Raw genomic sequence first — 23,037 nt, 5'->3', positions numbered from 1 at the left:
CTTTGAACGGTTATTATTTGTCGTTGCCGGTGTATCAAACAGTATGGTTCCTTTTGAAGTTGGACGTTATTAGAACGTTCCTTCGTTGGTAGAAATTGGTAGAAATGGAATCGTTTTTTGGCACCTAACAAAACGGAATTAAAATTACTAGATGTCGGATTGCTAACCTTATGTGGCTACTCATTTGAATAAGAAATTGTCTGGACCTTATTTAAGAAAGGTATTATAGGAGTACAAAAAGATATTGAAAAAAGAAAATTAATTGAAGAAATTAATAAGGGATTAATTTGTTATTTAGTAAATTCGTATCAAACTGCAGGAAACTGTAAGGTTAGGTGTCTTGATAGAATGTCGGCAGAGGAATCTTCAAATTTGCGTTTAGGACCTGATCCTAATGTCACTTATCCGATACAAGTACAATATTGTGGAAATTGTTCTCTTCCCATCGAGGTAAGACAATCTTGAATAATTGGTATCTGAAATTTATACTGTATGACAAAAAGTTAATACTTGGATTTTTTGAAAATATAATTCCCATTTGCATCACAGTATTGTGAATATTATCCAGAATATGAAAAGTGTAAGCAGTGGCTAGAAAGGAATTTACCAACAGAATTTGAGAAAGTTAAATTAGGTAATTATAATTTCTATATTGTTATTCTAAATTGTAAGTTCTATTATCATACTATAAATTTTATTTACTTGTGAGCAATAGAAGACACTACTACAGAGGCAGGTGGAGGTGAAGATGAAAAGAAACGACAAAAACGTGGTGGTAAAGGCATGCTTAAGACAAAGAAAAAAGAAGATGTTCCAAAATTAGTGACCGTATCTAGAGCACCTAGAGGGAAAAAGAAATCTGTTACAATTGTTACTGGTCTTAGCACTTTTGGTAATACAAAATACTTATTCATAACAATTCTTTTTTTTTCTAAATAAGATAGTTACTTAGCTGTAAAATTAAAATTTTATGCATATTAATTTACAGACATAGACCTAAAAGTAGCTGCAAAGTTTTTTGGTAGTAAATTTGCATGTGGATCTAGTGTAACAGGAGACGATGAAATAGTTATACAAGGGGATGTAAAAGATGAACTATTTGAAGTAATTCCAGAAAAGTGGCCACAAGTAAGAACAATAATTATTTTTTTGAATGATATTAACAATACACAATCTATGATATTTAACAAATTTTTAGATTGATGAAGATTCCATAGATGACCTGGGGGATCATAAAAGATAATGAGCAAACCGAAAGTTTATTTGCACAATGTATTTAATATTATATCATTTCCATTTCTGTTTAATATAAATAAAGTGTACATAAAGTATATAAAATTTTTAATTTTTAAGAAGTTTGTACAGTTAAAGTAGTAAAACCATGCTATCCTTCTTGTTCATCTTCACCTAAGAAATTTCCTACTACTTGAAGTAAAGAATTTACTTCATCATCGGTCAAACGGTCTTCGCTATCTTCTATAATCTAAAAAATATATATATACATAATTATATGTACTTTCAAATATTATATTTCTTATCACACATTTTATATTACCAGTTGTATTTCAAGAGGTGTTTTAGGACACATATTTAAAAGAGTTAATTTCTCGCACTTTGTTAGTTTATAAGGTTCCAATGCTTGTAGAAGTCCTTTAATTTTTTCAGGTGTTTGCCTTTTACATGGAGTCTTTTCTAAATATCTTATAGTCTGATATGTTATACTTGCTAACTGATTTTGTTTCATTTTTTGTTTTTTATTTGATTTTAAATTTTGCAGAATATTTAGAACCTCATAATTGCTTAAGTAAGCTGAGCAATCCTTGAGCCTAACATAAAATTCATTTTGAAAGTTTTTAATAGCTACTCACTAAAACAATTATAAATACGAAAAGATAGTTACTCACACTTCCATATTAAATATTCAAACAATATTTAACTCTGATTCTCTCTTATATTTCCAAATTACAAATGCATCGTAAGGTTAGGTGCTTATATTCATCGATATTCTTCAGATATAAAATAATACAAAAATGTATTAAAATGCGTTAATAAACGTAATTTGTAATAATAATATTTATAATTAAAAAAACAAATATAATACAGTTTTTTTTTTACTACAGAAACCTTATTTACGAACCTCCTAGTTTACAGGGCGTACAATTATCAAAACAACGCAGTATATGAAAAACGCAAGATTTGAATTTCGCGCTCAATAATTGTCAATGATTTCTTTATGCAATATGCAATCCCACATAATTGTCTTTATTTATATAATGCTTCGGAAAATACTTAGAATAATTTATATAAAACAACAAAATTAATTTCATAATACAATAAACATACTAATTTTTGTTTTTAATATTTCGATGGCTGCAATAAAAATTTTGGTATGTATAATTTCATAATAACATATACGAGCAATAAGAATAATAAACTAAGAATTCTTTGATGAAACCTGATCTAGAGAAACCAGTAGGATGTATAAAATCTTAATCATAGAGTTTTGAAATCGATTGAGAAGCCATTAAAAGAATATGTATATGTGTTTATTATAATCTCATTTACGGAATGGTAGAATGCTAAATATGCGAAAATAACATTAGATTATTTGATTCCAATATAAGTGTTGTGTGTGTGCATGACACGCGCTCAGAGACCACAGCTGACTATAGTTATATTTTAGATCTTGCAAGGCTGTATATTGGTAAGTTGTAGCCCCCATACGTTACTCGATAGTTATAAAGATAAAAAGCAAAATATGCTAATTATATTTACAGTGTTATTGATTAGTTACTATTATTTAACGCTTTCTGACATTTAGCGATTGAATATTACAATTTAATTAGTAAAAAAAAACGTAAAGAGAAATATATAATAGCATTACTTTGCCTTTATAATTTAATTGTTCATAATTTTAACATTCTAAATAAACGTAAGATAAAATATAATTAACTATTTAACGACTATTATCAAATTTTATTCTGGAAAATATTCAAAATATTTTATTTCAATTCTAAATATATTTTTTATTTCTTTTTATTAAATGATTTAATATGAAAATGATATTAATCGAAATACATATAAAATCTAATGTTAGCAACTCTAATTGCAAAATTATTTTCATTTAGAACTTTACAATTTCCTTTAAATTTTATAGAATATAAAATAAAAGATATATATATATTTAATTTCATTATAAAATGTAGTACAAATTCAATTCGAAATATCAAACTTTATATAAAATTCTATCTACTATCAGTACAAAATACTTAAAAGTACATATACATATAATACATACCATATAGAGTTGAAATAAGAATACAATTTTCGTTTAAAATTTGTACGAGACCCTTATTTTTATGCATTTATATGAAATTTGCGAGTGCAAAATTGCATTCTTAAATAGAATACATATGATATGAAAAGATATATAAAATATCCAACTAATACTTGGTAGGTAAAACAATTTTTTACCGAGGTCCTACTTTGTTAATTATATTCTCAGGAATATAAATTTACATAAAAATCCGCAATCTACTCATTTTAAATCACTTCAAATTTTATGGTAAGCCTCATATTCATTCACAAACAAATTTGAAGAAATTTTAAGTCGCTGGCCTCTAATACGATAGTCACATACCTGTGAATATTAACACGACCTCTGTACGGAATTGTCTGACATCTTGCAAAGGCAACTGTACTTTTGAGTGCGTACTCCGTAGTGTTTTGTATTTTGCGAGTATACATTACCATCAATGTGGTGATTCGAGTTAATGATCGATGTGATTTATAAGGGTGAACAAAATGTAGATCGACGACCGAGGTTGATCAAGTCTTTGAAAAGGATCATCGTAGAATAGGACCGATACCGAACGGAAAATCCTACGGACCGCAACTTTTCTTACAACACGTATCGATCTCTCTCTCCGCAGGCAATGCATCTTCCTAGCCTGTCGTGCTATGTTTATAAACTGTTGACCTTGCTTGTTAAAGATCGGTGAAAGATTCTCGATCGCCGAGAAATTACGATCAACAATGGAAATCGTCGGCGACTACGAGTACAACACGAAAGATCTGATAGGCCACGGCGCATTCGCCGTCGTCTTCAGAGGTAGACATCGTAAAGTGAGTCTTCTTGTTTTTTCTCGATCACTGAAAATCGTGATCGTCAATGAAATTATAAAAAGGAGCGAATTAACGAAGCTTTGATCATAATTGAAGACCACAGATAAAGAACATGATAAGCTTATTTGTTTTGATTTTATAATTTTGATGCTAGTTTCCTCTCTAAAACATGAAAAGTGTGATTTATTATGTTTCTCTCACGTGATCTTCAATTACATATGTTGGTGATTACATGTGTTCCTTTTCATTTTGTGGAAACCAGTTTTCACCATTGCAATTGAAGATGACAGAGAAAGAACATGATAAGTCTATTTGCATTGATTTTATAATTCTAATGTTACTTTTCTCTGTAAAACATGAAAAGTGTGATTTATTATGTTTTCTTCTGTGATCTGCAATTATTATATGTGTTGGTGATTATATGTGGTCCTTTTTGTTTTGTAGAAACCAAATTTTGTAGTGGCAATTAAAAGTATCACCAAAAAAAGTTTGGCGAAATCACAGAATCTACTTGGGAAAGAAATCAAGATTCTGAAGGTTTGTAATTTGTGTTATTGTATCTATATTTTGAGAGACATTCAATGTTTGTATTTGACTTATATTATAAAAGAATTGCCTTTATTTAACTCATAAAGAAATATGATCTTTCTCATGTTATTCACCTGAAATAACAAATTTTAAAGTAATTGTAAGATACTTATGTTTCTTACACTAATTATTAATAACAACAATAATATTTACTATAAGGAAGTTCGAATGTTTAAAAGTAATACATACATTTTTTAATAAGAATTACCTGTGGTTAGGAAATGGTTTAAATGTTTCATATTTCAATAACAACTGCGTAATGAGTTTGGTTGCTGACTAAAACATTATGTTTTAGGAACTAACAGAATTACATCATGAAAATGTTGTTGCATTATTGGACTGCAAGGTTAGTACAATGAGAATTAGCACGTAATGCTCATGTTAGTAAGCATTAAATATCTTTACTTTCTTTGTAAATATTATATAATAGTATTGATATTGGTATAATTATGAACTTACTGTTTAGGAGTCTAATTATAATGTCTTCCTGGTTATGGAGTATTGTAATGGTGGGGATTTAGCTGATTATTTAAGTGGTATGTTTTCTATAAAAAAGACTCTTATCAAAACATTGAAATGATATTTACAGAATCTAAAGATCAACTATATTTACTCTATTATTTCATCTTTCATTAATTAGCAAAAGGAACTCTTTCTGAAGATACTATCAGAGTGTTTTTAAAGCAATTAGCAGGTGCAATGAAAGCACTACATGCCAAAGGTGTAGTTCACAGAGATCTTAAACCACAAAATATTTTACTCAGTCATAATTGTGGTAAGGCTTGTCCACAGCCACATCAAATAACATTAAAAATTGGCAAGTATTTATTTCTTTACTTCTTTAATATACATATTGTACCACACGAAAAAAAAGTTTACATTTATCTAAATTGAAGGGATAAGTAAAGAAAAAGGTTTCTAAATTATAGTTCTTTCTGTTCCAGCGGATTTTGGGTTTGCTAGGTTCTTACAAGATGGTGTAATGGCTGCAACATTGTGTGGTTCACCAATGTACATGGCACCAGAAGTTATAATGTCACTTCAGTATGATGCGAAAGCAGATCTCTGGTCTTTAGGAACAATAGTTTTTCAATGTCTTACTGGGAAAGCTCCATTTCAAGCTCACACACCTCAGGCTTTAAAATTGTTTTATGAGAAAAATGCAAATCTTGGACCTAAGTATGTTGCAATATACTTATGTGCTTTTGCCGAAAAGAAAAGCTTATATTCAGTTTCTTTTTTATTTTAATTGCTTATATTTTAGAATCCCACCTGGAACTTCACCTGAGTTATCAGATCTTTTAATGGGCTTATTAAGACGTAATGCTAGAGATCGTATGCCTTTTGATGAATTCTTTGGACATCCTTTCCTTCAAGGTTCCAGGGAAAGCCCTAGTCCAGTTCCTGCTGAACTTCCTGCTTCTCCAGGAACATTAGCGATTCAAGAAGGAGCTACGGCTGTTACAAGATCAGAGCCAGAAACAACCAGTCCGTGTTCCAGCCCTGAAGATGACTTTGTGCTTGTGCCAAGTGATCTCAGTAGTGACACAGACAATAATCCCAACACACAACAAGTAAAGTACGTAATTTAATAACATCTTATACAAAGAATTTCTATTTATCTTTTATTTTATTTATTATTATATGTGTTTTTAATATTGTTATTAATCGATTAGATATATCAAACAAACTAGTAGAGAGGCAGTGAGTCCACCACGACCATGCTTTCTTCCCATTTCTGAACCAATTCCCGTTCCGTCTCAAAGAAGTATTGCACAACCATCATCTCCTTCTACAAATGTACGATCGGGAAGTAGTGTTGTTCCTCGCTCGCAACCTATAAGTATGAAACGCAGTGTGGATACTCATAGGAGTCATGCTCCTGATATTGGCTCTCTTAGTCCACCCAGTGTTCAATTTGTCATTGGTACACCACCCAGTAGAAGGTATACTAATTTTTTATTGGTGTAAATTATTTTATTTGTCGTATGTGTATCATCTTTTTTAACTGTGATTATTTCCAGATTAAGTGAGACACCTCCACCACCAAATACGTGGCAAGTTAGTCCTGTTGCAAGGCATTCGCATACTTCCAGTGGGACGTCACCATTAAGGCGTTCGACTGGAAATAATAGTGCATCTTCGCCATTACTAACAGGACCGTTGGCAGTGTTAGGTTCTCCTACATCGAGAGCATTTCAGGATAATAACAACACATTGAGGCATTCGCCAGTTATTCCTTTTGGTACAAGGGCTGTTACACTTCCTGAAATATCTGGTATGCATTTTATATCATTTGCAAATTGTTTGCACTACAGCAGGAGAAATATTTTATATTAAATTAGTTAATATCTTCACTCTTTTTTTTTTGGTACTATATTTACAGAAGCGGGTAGTTTCCAAAATCTCCTACCAGAAGTAAACCCTACGATAACAGATGATCGACCATTGACGTTCTTTGCACCTGAACTTCCAGAGGAGACACTTTTGGAACGAGAACACAACGAAATATTAGCGAAGTTAAACTTTGTTGTTGCATTATGCGAATGTGTATGTGAGGTAGCAAGAACAAGAGCAGGACCTTTAGGTGCGCCTTTGGGTGGTATCGAACAAGCAAGCACTGCTGCAACGAGGAGGAGAGCGGAACAAGTAATTTTGCTTGTTAGAGCTCTTCAGTGGCTCAGTTCTGGACTAAATCTTGCAACTCAACAACTTAATGCTGGTCGGTTGCAGCCAACTACCACCGTTAAAGAAGGTAATTTTCATTTATTATAATTATGAATAATTATTGTAAATTAAATATAATAATATATAAAGATGATTATATTTCAGTTGTGAATACAATGAACGAAAAATTCAGAACGTGCCTCTCGGAATGTAAACAGCTCAATAGTGCTGGACTTCTTCATCAGACAGGAGCTACAGCAGATAAAATTCTTTACAACCATGCCATCCAAATGGTAAGTATCTGGTAAATTTCCTTTACTTCCTTTTTTTTCTTTTTTTTTTTTTTTTTTTTTTTTTTGAACTAGGTAAAAATATACCTATGAAATAGATATATTTATGAAAAACTATATTTTTAACAGTGTCAGTCAGCAGCACTAGACGAATTGTTTGGCAACCCTGCAGAATGTTTTCAGCGGTATCACACAGCACAGATATTGCTCCATTCTTTATCGCAACATGTCAGCCACAGTCAGGATAGAGCCCTCCTTATTAAATGTAATTTATATATTTTTTTATTGTAGAATATAATATTTATTGTAGAATATAAGAAAATATTCCTATTTTAAACACAATATTTTAAATCAAAATATTAAAATGTATATATTTTATTTTAGATAAAGATGCTGTTGAAAAACGCCTATACGTACTTCAACAACAAGGTTACATTTATGCAACCGATCCTACATAGCGCTTGTGAAAAATGGCAGCAGAGTGCAGTGACCCGCCCAAACCCGTACCGTGCTCGATATCTCTTTTCTGTAAGATATTCTGCCCTATTCTGTATAAAAACTGTTAATTCATTAATCATTAAGATCTTGCTACAAAGATGACATTGTAGAAAGAAGCAAATTTAAGATAACATATATAGTAACTTTGTTAGATCTTACACAGGATAGGGTAGATTACCCCGTGGAAGAGTACGAAAGTGATTCTGTACAAGTTTCTTTATATGATTTATTAATAATACGAACAATGAATTAAAATTATATATATAATATAGATATTATATTATATATATATTGTAATGTACGTATGGTTGATTAACTTTATGACTAACCTTTATTTCATATCAAACAATAAACATGTGTATACTAATAGCATTGTGCGTTCAATGCAAGGCATGTTTCTTATTAAATAAGATAATAGTGATATAGTAACTGTTAAAAAAACAAGAGTAAAGTATTGTTTTCATTAGGTGATCTATATTAATGTTGTTTGCTACAGAAGTATCACCAAGTATATTATTTTTTCTTTTCATCCACAGCTGGTTCAATACTTGGTTTGTTATCCTTATAAATTGTGTAATTCAATGCTGTAGCAAGAGTAGTCCATGCTAAATATGGAATAGTCAACCAACCAGCAAGTGAATTCACATGATAAAAACACATACCCATTGCTACAGTACTTCCCCATAATAAAACAATTTCATACAAAGCCTAAAAGCATAAAAGGAGATAAATGGAAAGGTAATTAAAATCTGTGATATATTTATTTCTATCAAAATACCCATTTTATCTTGTGTAATCCAAAGAACAGTGGTGTCCAAGACCAATTTAGTATTAAATTAGTTCCGTAAATAGAAAGAGGTACTATTGCTTCCCTGAAACCACCACCATCTCTCCATACTAAATATGAAGAATACCCCATTGTGCAATAAAGGGTTGTCCATACTGGAGCAAATGCCCAGTTTGGTGGAGTCCAACATGGTCTTTTTAAAGACTGTTAAATATGATTTAAAACATTTATTATTTTATTAAAACTAACTTCATTTGAAAAGAATTTTAATGTAATCAATGGTCAAAAGTGAAGATATATTGTAGTATATTAAAAACGAATGAATCTCTCTTAGTATAAAACCATAGAGATGTAAAGACGGAGTGCGTGAGTCACTTTAAAAAGCGATGTAGGGATAAAAAGAGAACGCTACATACAAGCCTCTTGTGTCTTTCTCTAATAACGCTTACAATAAATACGAAAGCGCAACATCGATCAACAGGCAGCGTTAATGTGCATATCTCATTAGACAAGGACAGAAGGAGCCTCCATGCAACGTTTTTTTTCTATTCCTATATCGCATGTTCACATGATAATATATGATTCGCGTACTCTTAGATAAAAATCTCTATCTTACAATATTCTTTAAATTGCTGAATATATATGAGGTTTTTCAAGCATTTAATATAATAAAATAAAACGGAAAAATATATAATTTATTTAGAAATAAATTCTTATTTTAACCGAGTAAAAATTGAACATAATCAATTTTAATTAATAGATACAATAATCGGGACTTTTCGTTACTTTATTACAAATAATATTCACAATATTCAAAACTAGTATTTGTTAGTATATTACGAAGTTTTATACCACTCTCTATGTATATTTATTCATAAATTAAATTTATTGGCTAAAATTTTCTGACTCCACGTTCCACTACTGGATTTGAGTAGTTCTAACGATTAATCGATTTAATTACCTCATACCAGGGTTTGATATTTTTTCTAGTGATATAACTTCCAGCCCATCCTCCTATATTCGGATAAATAACAGCTGCCACAACCGGCCAAGATATTTTTACAGGCATTTTACTTAGAAGGAAATATTATTTGACTATTTTTCAAAATACCTGAACATAGATTGCAGAGAGCAGAGAAAATGCGTTTATTACGTTTTGCGACTGACGTCTTTCTAGTGGTGTACTTACTGCTTACACTTACTTCGCAGAACTATCGGCACACCTACACACTTTTACTTGTTACATCCGTTATTACGTACATTGGTAACAATGATTACGATGAATTTATATCGTCATGAATATATATGCAATGTAATGCAATTAATATTATAAATAAAATTACAACTATCATATAAAATCATATATTTCTCATACATGAGACAAAAACATATTATACACACATTTAATAAAAATAACGTACTAACAATAATGAGTGCAAAAAAATAGCTTCGTTACAGATAGAATATTTCATAATTTTTTACACAATAAATCGCTATTTTTTTTATAAAATTTGGAATGTTGGTATATGTATTCGCTATTAGATATGAGATTGTTTCATTTTATTGATTTTCTGGATCAATAGAAATATAAGCACAAATATACGCACATGATCATGTACACACGTATGATTGAAAATTTATTATTTTATTTAATATTAGGCGAGTTACATATTTTTATTTACATATATAATTTAATAAATATATTAAGAACAAAACAAATAAGTTTATATTACACAAATGTGCAAAATGTCATGCATGATAATTATAAGTGACTATTAGCTGTAACTAGCATAAGTATCCCATGAGTATACGGGTGTGTGCGTGAACATATATTATTCTAATTAAATTGTCATAATAGTACACAATAACGCGCACACATATAGGTGCATATGTACTCCTATATGAATATAACATTACGTGTGAGACCATTTTTCTTTTTCTCTTAGTACACGTACAAGGTATATTTATGTTTTGACGTAAACAAAATTTGTTTATACATCATTTCTGAGAGAAATAAATTTAAATTTCAATATGAATTTAAATGTTAATAAGTATAAAATATAACATCCTCAAAGAACATTTTTTTAGAAAGCATAAAATTACTGTTTTAAAAGGGTATATTAATATAGTTTAATTTTTTTTTTAAATTGACAGTAAATATGCGTAATTTTGTTGATATTTAGAAAAGTAAACTTGATATGGAAAGGCATACAAAAAGAATATTTCCAAATAATTCATTTCTACATTACAAGTTAGTACATATATTTTAAATGGGTCTTGTGTTAATGAGAGTGATAGAGAGACGACAATCCATGGAAGAATTTTCCAGTGTTTTGTTTACTTTTGGTTGGTATTCTTTAGTCAGAGTTAATCGATATATTTATTTTATTTGCATTTCTTTATTATAGTTCTGCCTGACATTTGCATTTTTCTTATTCATGAATATTCATTCCATATTTCATTAATCTTTTTATCATACTCGTCTCATTAAAAAAACTCTCGTTAATTTTATTTCACTCACATTTCTGAGCTTTCACTTCCTTTTCCCCATTTACTTCCTTTTTTCGTTCAGTTTTGGAGAAAAATACTCCAGCAAAGTGGTATTTAACGCGTTCTCTTAGTTTTTGACGAATTACCATGGTAGTTGTTATTGTATTACCTAGGAACAATACCAAGAACATACCACTAAGGACTGGAACATGCCAAGTAGCTTCTGGATGGGATACTAATGTGTATAAGACATATGCATTGTATAACTGAAATACATATCCAACAAAAAGGAATGGCAATAAAAACGATAATCCACGCCACATCCATGAATGGAAACCTTCAATAGTAATATCCATATTATGCCTTTCACCTAATGCTTTCAATCGATACAAAACACCCCGCTGATAACAAAATTGCAGAGACTGTACTACACCTGCAAATAAAACATACTATATTTTATGTAAATAAAAGAAATTGTTGGATAAATTTTTGATAAATAACATACTGATGTACACATTGAACCACATAAATTGTTGTCTAAATGCATACCATGGCCCTGTGTTAGGCCATACTAATAACAGACCAGATACTACGGTCGAAAAGAAATGGTGAAATCTCCACCAACCTTTTATTCTTGAACCATTTACTTTTAATATACTTTCCCTTATTGTCAATGTACAATAATACCAAACTAAAAGGAACATAAAACTAAGTTCCAAAGTTCTGCAACAGATATTACCAATAAGAGGTTGTTATAAATATACTTTCTGTTTTAATACAAAATAAATAATATATATTACCTGACATTAGTTACCAGATTTAACATAGATAAAATAAAACCGATTACAGAAAGGACTAATTTAAATTTTTCATATTCATCTTTATATTTGAACCTGAAAGATAAATGAGATGTTCAAATATATGTCCTATAATGTTTTGTCTGTTGGATAAACGACTATTACAGTCATCCTTACTTATCATTTTTGTTTAAAATGGAAACATTAACATTGCCTAAAATAATTTGAAGATATGTGCCATTTGGTTTTGGTAATGTTTGTTCTATTTCATGTAACTGCTGTTTTCTTTTAGCCATCTCTTTGCTTAAACTTTTTTGTGCTTCGCTCGCATGTAACCTAAAGTTAGATGAGAACATATCAATTGTTTAAAGAAAATTAATTGAAAAAGTATATACGTATTAAAACAATTACTTACTGTTTCAATGATTTTGATATTATACTCATCCGGTATTTTTGGTGAGAAATTCCTTTCAAACATTTTGCTTGAAGTTCACTTACTTCCTCTAATTTTGCAAGATATTCTTTGTTCAATGCCTGTTAACAGAATTGAAATATTGATGTTGTTAAAACACTATTAATATTCAAAATACCTCACACAATATGGAAAAATATTGTTTGTTCCAAATGTATTGATTAAACAATGAACAGTAATGAAAAGAACAAAGAAATGTTTCGTGATAATATTTAAAACACGTTTATGAATATATCTTCGAAAAAAGGGTTTTTAAATTTTAGGAAATATTATATATAAGTATTTTTATGCACCGGTTGCGATTATGGATAAATAAAAAATACACTTAACCTCATAGAAAATGGTCCAACGTTTAAACCACCGACAACATCAGTACCCAGGATTAACAAAAAATTATCTTACTTCTAATTCCTTGTACTCTTGTGCTAGGTCGTTCCAGTCTTTTAAACAGGATTCAACATCAGTATCCATCGCAGCAAAAAAAAAAGGGACGATGGCCAACGAGTAACGACTCACTAAAGTTTCAGGTACGCAATGATTTGCGGTGTTCTTATAGACCTGAGTCAAGTACTTCCTCGTGTATCTAAGTAGCGAAGGAGATCTCTGGAAACAGTCTCTTATTAATCGTGCTAATCTTCGAATATATGATGAACATGTATTTCATATTTAGCAAAGAGAATTTAAATTTTGCAATGTAATTTGAACTTCATCCAATATTAACATTTATTTATTTTTTATTATTAATTTTATTTTCAATGTATATTTATTTGGTACATTTCTTTTTTCTAAAGCATTTTAACAAGTTTTATCTTCTAGATTTTCGCAAACCCAATGGAAGATTTTGGAGAACAGGTTTGATAACGCTCATTGGTTTCTATAAATAGAAGATTAAAAGTTTTAATATTGTATCAAAATATTTAATTAGATTTTTCCAATTTATATTTGAATAGTAAAAAAAGTTGACTTTTATGAAATTTTATTTTTATGAAATAATGAATTAAATATAATTATAATTGCTAAATTTGCTGAAATATATTTGAGTTATTTGTCAGTAAAATTGGGCATTTCACTACTGTCCATCTTACATAATTCAAGTGATAATGATATCACATTCATTAATTATATTTAACACACAATTTAAATTTGACTACAGCAGGAATTACTTAAATAGTATTAGCATGGTGATGAAATCGATATATTTTTATTAATGTGAATAATTATATTATTAATTATTAACAATTATTAATATTGAAAAATTTTGTAAGAAATAAAATTACAAATTTACATCTAATACATTCTATATATTCTATAATATTCTTTATATTTTGTATGTTAAGCTGTAAGTATATAGTGTATAGCTACAAGCAGAAAGAATTATATAGCTATTAAAATTAACAATATCTTCTGAAAATATTGGAAAACATTGCTTCTTCGATACATAATTCTAGATTAGATCAAAATCAAATAAAGTTTCTTCCTTCTAATTAACAAATCATTAATGAAAACGTAGACGCAGATCATTTTTTCAAACTCTTTGACTATATAATGTTTACCTACGAAGGTTGCTGTTTATACTTTTAGTAGAGTAATTAGGCATTTATTAATTTGAACTCATGTTTCAAATTTATCAATCATAAAATATCAGCTGATCGAGCTACTATTCAGGTAAACTATCGGTAGAATCGCCATTTGCGAACAGTACCATACAGTCGGTGAATTTAACCCGCGTCCTGTTGTATCGTTGAACACGCGAATTTTTTCACGGTCGTTGACCAGACAGCTCCACCGATCTGCGAAGACAAAAGTGCTTTGCATTCTCTGGTAAACATGTTCCTTTATATTCATCGCACTTCATTTTGACTGTTCAACGTTGATCTTCTGAACCAACGCGTAAAAAGTATCACCTGCTTGGACGTTTCTTCATCCGTCGTGGAATACACGAATTTCAATGATAAGCATTTCTTTGGAGATGTTGATTAGTTTCAGAAATCAATCAATGATTAAAATATAATAGAATTTTTAATAACAATAAATATAATTTTCTTTCACAAACTTTTTGGATGTATGATTACAACAGTATGTATAATTGTGACATTGCATCGTTAAGTATGCCTGAATGAGGATTACATTTTAATCACTCTCATGATGTTGTAATTATGTGCAAGATTTCAAATAGTTTTCAATTTGTATTAACATGTAAGATATACGTTACAAAACATGATACGCGTACTGCTTCATAAAAAATTTCAAATAAGAAATTGATAAAAATACGAGCGCACCGTTTGAAATAAGATGAATTTTACCAGTGGCCTCTTTTTACAGTGGACTTATTTTATTGTAGTATTCAAAAGTAGATATTCTGTCTAGATGGAAAGTATCGAATGCATTATTTATAAATGCTATCGTCTTGTTCAAAGTCTTCTTACCTTATTCAATTTTACACATGTAGAATTCTTATTCATGTAAATTACGTTTTACTATCTTCTTAGATATATTGTACATTGCGTTTTCCTTAAAATAGTCATTTACAAGTCTTTAATAGCAAAACAACACGTGAAATGATGAACTTTGATACTATTTTTATGTACTTCATAACATATTTATTAACGTACACAAATATTTATTACTGATAAAAGCCAATTTTTTCACTAGTCATACGTTAAACATTTCTGAAATACTTAATGAAATTCTGAAATGTATTAAATATAGAAAATATTTTAAATTATTAAATTGTTGATTATTATTATGTATTAAAAGCAGATATAGTACATATAATAATAATGACTTAGTATGAATAATACTAGTTATGAAATAGATATAATACATGATAGTATTATTAAATTTGTCCCTATAATGAAATTTTATATAGCTTATAATACTTTATTCTTGGAACCTCGCACGTGGTCCCCACTCCATGTAAGAAGTTTCAGCAGGAGATTTAAATATCTTCGAAACTGTTAAACAGCGTGTAGTAGTCGGGCGTTATGGGCTCGGGGTAACCACGATCAGACCGCGAGGAAGTATCAGTGTTTGCCAACATATGAAAAACTGATTAGTAGTGCCACTCAAAAAGGAGTTGCAATTACACAACTCTATTTGAAATAATTTTAACGGATTAGTTTCTATAAAAATAAAAAGATATATTAATATGATATTTTCAGACATGATTGTTTCACAATAATAAATATAAAAAGCTCAACGGCAATAATTAAAGATAAGTTTTAGTGAGTGTAAAATTAGTGGATCTACAGAGAGTTAAAGAAATAATAGTGTTATATATAAAAACATTATTCTACGATAAGCACAAAACTGTTTCATCTATTTATTGTTCTTAATTACTCGTTGTTATAGTTATAGTGACTGCCTCAATTTGAACTTAATTGATCATATATAAGAATCGGAAGTACGCATTAAGAAAGATATTACATTTACGTCAGTATACAACAAACGTGCGTGTTCTAATACCAACAACCTCTCGGTACCATCAAACTGTAATCAGTTTAACACATACGTAGCCTATATCATGTAAATTAATTGTGGATAAATATTAAGATAATAACAAAGTAACCGAAGAAGTATTACAAACAACGATTTACATTAATTACTTGTTATTATGTTAAAATCAGCGACACTGTAAATGAGTTGAAAATAAGAACGTAGCAAATTACAAAATGAAGGAATTCTCGTGGATGAAAGTGGAAACCTGCAGCGCAGAGGTAAACGGCTTCTAGATAACGGTCATAGTAAACGGTATTCGATCTTCTTCTTCACGTGTATACCAGTGTTTTGTAATCGGCGTGAAAGTTCAATATTTTTCTCGAATTCCGCTCTCTTTATGATTCAATACTTTCCGTTATCGTACCTATTTCCGGTTACAACCGGAAACCGCAATAATTGTCAAAGTGCCCGGGAGAAAAGTACAACTGAAAAATATTTACCACAAGAGAATTATGACCCATCACGTTATCAGAAAAAATATACTAACCGGCGTTGATACAATGATCATAAAAACGATTCTGCTATCGCTTTAAATTGCCAACCAACGTTATCACCGGATTGATCTCAAGTTATTAAACATGACACCAGAGAAAGAAAAGAAGAGCTTCTTTAGTGCTGTTAAACGACTTCCATTTCAATGAAGTCATTTCTGAGATTTCAAAGAAAGAACGATTCGTCGGCAAAATAAAAGTTTTAAATTTAAGACTCAACAACGTGTGTTTAATGTAAAATATGTAACACCCTAAAATAGTGTCAGCGGTAATCATCGTTTTTTCGCATTAACGGTAGATAAGGAAGAATCACTGGTGAATTATGAAGATGAAACTTGCACAAAATGTTTTCAAAACCGGCAAATCTGTAAACGTATCCAATAAAGTTACCGCGTCGAAACATTGTGCATCTGGTTGCGACTGCACAGGCGTGTCGCAAGCATCGAAGATCGATGATCTCTCCGATATCTCGAAATCTATAGATGGCGCGAATCAGTCGAATATAGAGATCACCGAGAAATCGCGCTACAGAAATCTTGCTACTGTGGTGACAACAGCGACCAAAAGTGTTATACGAGAAGCACCAGAACCACGGGGAATTCCTATTTTTGGGACGCTTTTGTCATTCATTCTTTCTGGCGGCCCAAAAAGGCAACATGAATACATTCATAGAAGACACAAGGAATTGGGTCCAGTTTATAGGGAACGTTTAGGACCAGTTACAGCAGTTTTCGTAAATTCAATCCATGAATATCGAAGAATTTTTAGACTAGAAGGTTCGGCGCCAAAACATTTCCTACCGGAAGCTTGGAAACTTTACAACGAAATACGGAAATGTCGCCGCGGTTTATTGTTCATGTATAGTAACTTTAAGCATTTCTTTAGTTAAAAAATATCACAAAAATCATTTTTAATGTATAAATATGTACATCACAGATAAAATTCAGTTTTGATAATTATTGTACATACCACGTAGTATGGTGGTATGTTAAAAACGTAAATGAAGGAAATACAAATTTTTTGGTTGAATTTTAAAATGAACATTTATATCTTGATAGGGATGGCGAGGAGTGGATACAGTTTCGTAAGATTTTAAATAAAGTAATGTTAGTACCAGATCCAACAAATTTAATGTTTGAGCCGTGTCAAGAGGTAGCCATTGAACTTAGACAGAAATGGCAAAAACAGATTAAGACTGATGCTATCATAGCGAACTTACAGGTTCAACTTTATCAATGGTCTATCGAGGGTAAAAATAACTTACTTCAATCGAAAATCCAAGGTAGAAAAGTATTTATAGAAGCTTGTTTTTTATTTTGCAGCAATGATGGCTACGTTAATGGGTCCGTGTTGGCATTTTTATAAGGAACAGTTGTCTCGAGACTTCGAAATATTAGCGCAAGCATTGCACAAAATATTCGAGTATTCAGCTAAATTATCCATTATACCAGCCAAACTAGCTATGAATTTACGCTTACCTGTTTGGAGGAAATTCATTGCATCTGTTGATACAGCTTTCGAAATTGTTCGAGTACTGGTCCCGGAAATGATTAAATTAGGTGGCGACGGTTTGTTAAAGAAAATGATGGATGAAGGTATTCAAGCCGAAGACGCAATCTGCATCGTTACCGATTTCATTTTAGCAGCTGGTGATACGGTTAGCTCAATTGCAACCGACAGGATAATATTATTCATTTGAAATTTGAATTTAAAGATTAATAAGAATAGAATAAAGAAAAGAATTCAAGAAAAATTTAAATTTCAATATGATTCAGTTGTTACTTATTTTACATACATTGTTAGTACTTGAAAACTAATTCTATACTTTACGCTCAGACAGCGACCACCTTGCAATGGATATTGTTACTGTTGTGTAATCATCCCGAAAGGCAAGAGGAACTATTTGAACAATTGAAGGATCTTTCACAGAGAGATATATTGCGCATACCATTATTAAAAGGCGTAATCAAAGAATCTCTTCGACTATATCCTATAGCTCCATTTATATCTAGATATTTACCGCAAGACAGTGTGATTAGTAATTACTTTGTAGCAAAAGGGGTAAATGAATTTATACTACATGTTACTTATAATAAACATATCGATAAATAATAAAAAAGGTATTTACAAATCACGTGATATTTTATTGTAGGAGCTACTCGTATTATCACTTTATTCGAGTGGTCGCGACGCTGCGAACTTTTCGCAACCAAATGAGTTTCTTCCAGAAAGATGGATTAGAACGGAAAAAGGCACCTATCAAGGTGTAATGCATCCACATGGGAGTTTACCATTCGCCTTAGGCGTTAGAAGTTGCATTGGTCGAAAACTAGCAGAAATACAAATATCGCTTGCATTGGCAGAGGTGCGAAAATAATAAACTTAAGACATGTTAAGATTTATTGAATTTATTTGATTTTATCTTAAAAATTACAGTTGGTTAAATCATTCAAAATAGAATGTATAAATAAGGATCAGATTAAATTAATTTTACATTTGATATCTGTACCGTCGGAGCCGATGAAGTTAAAGCTGCTGCAGAGAAACTAATAGATAATATATAGAAGTCAAATATTATTCAAGGAAAGTATTTTTATTTTCTATTTTTTATTTATTTGTTCCTCTGAAACAATGTGTTACCCATTTACATTTATATCGAATAAACTAAGATTGAAATATTTTCGTCATTATACATACATACATGTTTGTGTATGTACGCGCACGCATGTAATTATTTACAATTATCAGAATTTAAATATATATTTATAATTAAATGACACTTATAGATTATATATTTATACATTAATTCCATGTCTTAAAATATATTCACAATAAGCATGATCGAGGTATAGTATGAACCAAATGTTCATTATATAAAAATCTCATTAAGTGCTTCTACTTAAAGAATGTTGATTAGATAATTAAATCATAATTATAACAGTTGTTCACGCCATCGCTAGTAAATATCACAATTTCACAGGGTGTTTCGATGTGGATAGTATAATAAAGAATAACAAAACATTGTTATTCATTCTATATTTTTGATTTACTTCTCCATAAATTTAAGCATGCCCGGTTTTAGTAACCGGATCGAAACACCTTGTAGATATGAAATTAATTCGTCATTAACGTTGGCACAAAACGTTGTTAATAATTTTTCTTATTTCGTCTAGAAATTCTTGAAAACTTTCAGTGGTAAAAAAATCTTGAAATGCTTGAACTCTTTCAAACTTTGTCATGGGGGCTGTCAGAAACCTCTTCACGCAACAGGATTTTAGTTCGTGGCACGAATTCACTCTTGCCCAGTTCCACGCTTTACTGAAGTTTTTATAATTTAACTGAGAAATAGAACTTTCTGTAAGAATATCTGATATATCAGCCATAAGAAATTTATCAGCCAATAGCACGGCATCTAGCAATGATTCGATAGTTCTATCTTCGAAAGTTCCTCCATTAGCAGCTAACAATAATGTGTTAAGGCCTTCTTTCGATGTGTTTCGTAATTTGACACGTTTCTTGCCCGATTCTGAAAAGTACCCTTCAAGCATGGCGGAAAATGCGTCCGATTTTTGACACAGCGTTTGCCTACAAGCGTCGACAGTCGTACCGTCGTCCAGTTCAAATGTAACCATTGCAGGTTTGGGATGATTGTCATATATTCTTGGAAAATCAGTCGAAGCAGTGTCCGTGATTTGACACTTCTCTATAATCTCAGGTTGAATTTCAAGCGTGTTTGCTAGTCGACAAATTGACCAAATAGCGTTTCTGTGAAGAACATGTTGTTGGTCGGATAGAACGTGAAATATTAATTGAAGACCACCGTGATTGTTCAGTAGCGATTTTAGAATATATCGCGACTTGATTAGGAATGGTATCGAAACTGCGATAACAAATTTATGAGCTTCTTCTCCGCGAAGCAGTATAGACGTGAGTTCACCTACTGCTCCGCCGGTTTCTGCTAAAGCACATAACTGTCTCGTATATTGTTCAGAACCGTACAACGTTTCAGCTTCAAAAACGAAGCCTTGTTTTAACAATGGCATTAAATACGCTCCATTCCTATATACAAAATTTTTTATTAAATAATATAAGTCTTATAAAATGAGTGTTATTTCATTACTTACCTTATAATTCTAGTTAAAATTCTACATGCTCTTGGATTTTTCGCGTGTCTAATGTAAGCTGATAACGCTTCAATGGTTGCGGGGTCAGCCAACCGATCAATTGGATCATTTGAATGACTTAATCGACTTAGTAATACTAATGTCCACACATTTGCATACTCCCACACATTCGACGATTTAGTTTCCTTTCCCACATTCTGAGACTCTTCTATATCTATAGTTATTGATTTACAACTCTTTAATGACTCGACTTCTGCTTGGGGTTCTAAAAAATTAAGTGTAAGTTATTAGTGCCAAGTGTTTTCAAAATGATTTTATAACAATTATCACAAAGTACATGTATAAACTAATTTACCATCTTCTGTATCGATGATCTCTGTATCACTACAAACTGGACTGTAATTATCCTCGGCATTTTCGTCGTTTTCAATAGAATCATAAAAAGGTAATGGTGGTGTACTGGGAGGTGAAGAGGAAACACTAGTAGCACTTCCTGGACTCCAGTCATCTCGATAATAGTCTGAACTAAATCTATAAATGAACAAAGTTTTAATTTACATTTTCTATAATATAGACATAAATTAAATTTTACAAACATGCCTCCCTAAATTCGTCTTATTGTATTTTAATTCCGTTTGTCTACTAGGAGGAGAATTACTTTCTCTTTTCTTTGAAACATTTGTTCTCTCATTAGATACATCTTCAGTTGCCATTTTTTTTAATCTAATAACTAAAACATCAAGCAAACCATTTTTTACCATTATTGTAATGCTTGTATCATCATAAACAAATTGTGCTAAAGCATGCAATAGCATGGGATGATATTTTTCATTCTCAGTATCTTTTAGTAAAGATAACATTAATTCTAAACCCGATGCCATCCTAATTCTCGCACGATTTACAGCTTCTCTACAGAATAAACATAAACTGACTAATGTTTCCTTAGATAATTCCAAATGATCTTTAATAAGGGCAACAAAACTTTCAATAGCACCAAAATTCCCTAAAATGGGACGACATTCTGCAATTTGGCAAAGATTGTACAAACACCTAATTGCCACTTTATTATTCATATCACAGCATTGCACAATACTCTTATAACCCTGTATGTCTTTTTCTCCTCGTAATTGTTCTCCAACTCGTGGATCCAAAGTGGCCAAAAAAGCACATATGGCTTTTAAACAGGTTTCTATTAGCTCCACATACTTTTTATCTGTTTCTGATTTTTCTTTTGCCAATACTAATAAACATGTAATTCTAAATATTACTCCAGACTCTAAGATTTCTTCTCTACTACCTTCATATGTATTCCATATATTCCTATAAAAAACGTATACAAATTAATTAAAAATACCACCTAGTACAAGGATATTATTTTTTGTTATATATATTCATTTTGTAATACCTTACTGCTCTGACAGCCATTAAGTATGTTTGCATATATGTATCTAATTGTAGAAGATTAATCAAAGCTTGGATTGCACCAGCTTCACATAATGATTTTGCATGCCAGTCACTTTCAGATAAATTCCCGATTAGTCTACAGGCACGGCAGTGTATAGTATTTTCTAGTTTGATATGTTTTATTATAGAAACTATACGACTTGCTATTTTAGAGCCTCTGATCTAGAAAAAAATTTGTGCTGCATTATTATGAATAAGCAAATTCTATAGAAAAGATACTCTGTTTATAAGTATATAACAGATAAATTTTATCAACTGATTTTAAAGATGAAAATAGATATATCTGTACCTTTTCCCTTGCATCTGAATTCATGCAAGCATTCGCTAAAATACTCAGTGTCACGTTTAGTATTTTTATATTATGATAATAATGAAGTAAATTTACTAAAATGCCTAATCCTCCATCTTTGGCAAATTGCTTATAGCATTTTGAATCATTTTTAAGTCGTTCTAAACATGACAAAATCCCGCCTTTTGACTCCAATTTTATGCATTTTACTAATTCTTGTAATATCGGGCCGTTTTGTCTCTCGTCCATAATAGGTATTTTTATAAATAAGTGGAAAAATTGATGAAAATTCGTTAATTTTTTAAAAGAAACATAACCTCTAAATTGTACTGCCACCGAGGTTGACAGCTACACCCGTACAGCAACTTACAAAAATAAGTGAAAAAAGATTCAGTTTAATTAATAATTCTTCGTTATCAAAATATGTTTAGAAAACAATTATAAAATACACATAAAC

The 23,037-nt window shown here is 30.7% G+C and overlaps 7 protein-coding genes across 10 annotated transcripts; 3 read left to right on the top strand and 4 right to left on the bottom strand.

Annotated features, from left to right (window-relative positions):
• Positions 1-59: 59 nt before the first annotated feature.
• Denr (density-regulated protein) lies at positions 60-1,338 on the top strand. 2 transcript variants are annotated; one of them, XM_072000131.1, is made up of 6 exons: positions 60-220; positions 299-450; positions 550-634; positions 716-892; positions 989-1,128; positions 1,199-1,338. In XM_072000131.1, exons 2-6 carry the CDS (start codon positions 349-351, stop codon positions 1,241-1,243), a joined length of 549 nt encoding a protein of 182 aa, XP_071856232.1. In that variant the 5' UTR covers positions 60-220; positions 299-348; the 3' UTR covers positions 1,244-1,338. The 2 variants fall into 2 exon arrangements, with proteins under 2 accessions (XP_071856232.1, XP_071856231.1); XM_072000130.1 differs by having other exon boundaries at positions 61-220; positions 713-892.
• Positions 1,259-2,342, bottom strand: Crcp (CGRP receptor component). Its single transcript, XM_072000133.1, has 3 exons — positions 1,905-2,342; positions 1,556-1,826; positions 1,259-1,483 (listed from the first exon to the last, which is right to left on the bottom strand). The coding sequence occupies exons 1-3, from the start codon at positions 1,910-1,912 to the stop codon at positions 1,385-1,387; spliced, it is 378 nt and encodes a 125-aa protein (XP_071856234.1). The 5' UTR covers positions 1,913-2,342; the 3' UTR covers positions 1,259-1,384.
• Positions 2,343-3,658: 1,316 nt separating this feature from the next.
• Positions 3,659-8,916, top strand: Atg1 (serine/threonine-protein kinase unc-51-like protein Atg1). 2 transcript variants are annotated; one of them, XM_072000069.1, is made up of 13 exons: positions 3,659-4,125; positions 4,570-4,662; positions 5,009-5,059; positions 5,180-5,249; positions 5,354-5,530; positions 5,658-5,892; positions 5,978-6,292; positions 6,390-6,659; positions 6,738-6,991; positions 7,100-7,468; positions 7,531-7,673; positions 7,800-7,935; positions 8,055-8,916. In XM_072000069.1, exons 1-13 carry the CDS (start codon positions 4,036-4,038, stop codon positions 8,126-8,128), a joined length of 2,277 nt encoding a protein of 758 aa, XP_071856170.1. In that variant the 5' UTR covers positions 3,659-4,035; the 3' UTR covers positions 8,129-8,916. The 2 variants fall into 2 exon arrangements, with proteins under 2 accessions (XP_071856170.1, XP_071856171.1); XM_072000070.1 differs by having other exon boundaries at positions 3,660-4,125; positions 7,546-7,673.
• On the bottom strand, positions 8,623-10,178 carry Tspo (Translocator protein). The gene is made up of 3 exons (XM_072000132.1): positions 9,917-10,178; positions 8,947-9,159; positions 8,623-8,876 (listed from the first exon to the last, which is right to left on the bottom strand). Exons 1-3 carry the CDS (start codon positions 10,022-10,024, stop codon positions 8,682-8,684), a joined length of 516 nt encoding a protein of 171 aa, XP_071856233.1. The 5' UTR covers positions 10,025-10,178; the 3' UTR covers positions 8,623-8,681.
• A 393-nt stretch (positions 10,179-10,571) lies between these two features.
• Positions 10,572-15,191, bottom strand: LOC139985565 (transmembrane protein 120 homolog). Of its 2 annotated transcripts, none has more exons than XM_072000107.1 (7): positions 15,141-15,191; positions 13,117-13,317; positions 12,658-12,776; positions 12,420-12,578; positions 12,246-12,338; positions 11,951-12,168; positions 10,572-11,878 (listed from the first exon to the last, which is right to left on the bottom strand). In XM_072000107.1, the coding sequence occupies exons 1-7, from the start codon at positions 15,174-15,176 to the stop codon at positions 11,469-11,471; spliced, it is 1,236 nt and encodes a 411-aa protein (XP_071856208.1). In that variant the 5' UTR covers positions 15,177-15,191; the 3' UTR covers positions 10,572-11,468. The 2 variants fall into 2 exon arrangements, with proteins under 2 accessions (XP_071856208.1, XP_071856209.1); XM_072000108.1 differs by having other exon boundaries at positions 11,594-11,894.
• A 603-nt stretch (positions 15,192-15,794) lies between these two features.
• Positions 15,795-19,383, top strand: Sad (Cytochrome P450 family protein sad). The gene is made up of 6 exons (XM_072000097.1): positions 15,795-17,561; positions 17,762-17,952; positions 18,026-18,360; positions 18,540-18,764; positions 18,856-19,068; positions 19,140-19,383. The coding sequence occupies exons 1-6, from the start codon at positions 17,026-17,028 to the stop codon at positions 19,251-19,253; spliced, it is 1,614 nt and encodes a 537-aa protein (XP_071856198.1). The 5' UTR covers positions 15,795-17,025; the 3' UTR covers positions 19,254-19,383.
• Positions 19,294-22,955, bottom strand: Rnb (BTB/POZ domain-containing protein Rnb). Its single transcript, XM_072000136.1, has 6 exons — positions 22,581-22,955; positions 22,233-22,453; positions 21,428-22,147; positions 21,183-21,358; positions 20,828-21,092; positions 19,294-20,762 (listed from the first exon to the last, which is right to left on the bottom strand). The coding sequence occupies exons 1-6, from the start codon at positions 22,827-22,829 to the stop codon at positions 19,829-19,831; spliced, it is 2,565 nt and encodes an 854-aa protein (XP_071856237.1). The 5' UTR covers positions 22,830-22,955; the 3' UTR covers positions 19,294-19,828.
• Between the last annotated feature and the right edge of the window lie 82 nt (positions 22,956-23,037).

This window comes from Bombus fervidus, chromosome 3 (assembly GCF_041682495.2).
Source record: "Bombus fervidus isolate BK054 chromosome 3, iyBomFerv1, whole genome shotgun sequence".
Classification (NCBI taxonomy): Eukaryota; Metazoa; Arthropoda; class Insecta; order Hymenoptera; family Apidae; genus Bombus; species Bombus fervidus.
Note: the sequence above shows the minus strand (reverse complement) of the source record. Positions and strands in the feature narration are given on the sequence as shown.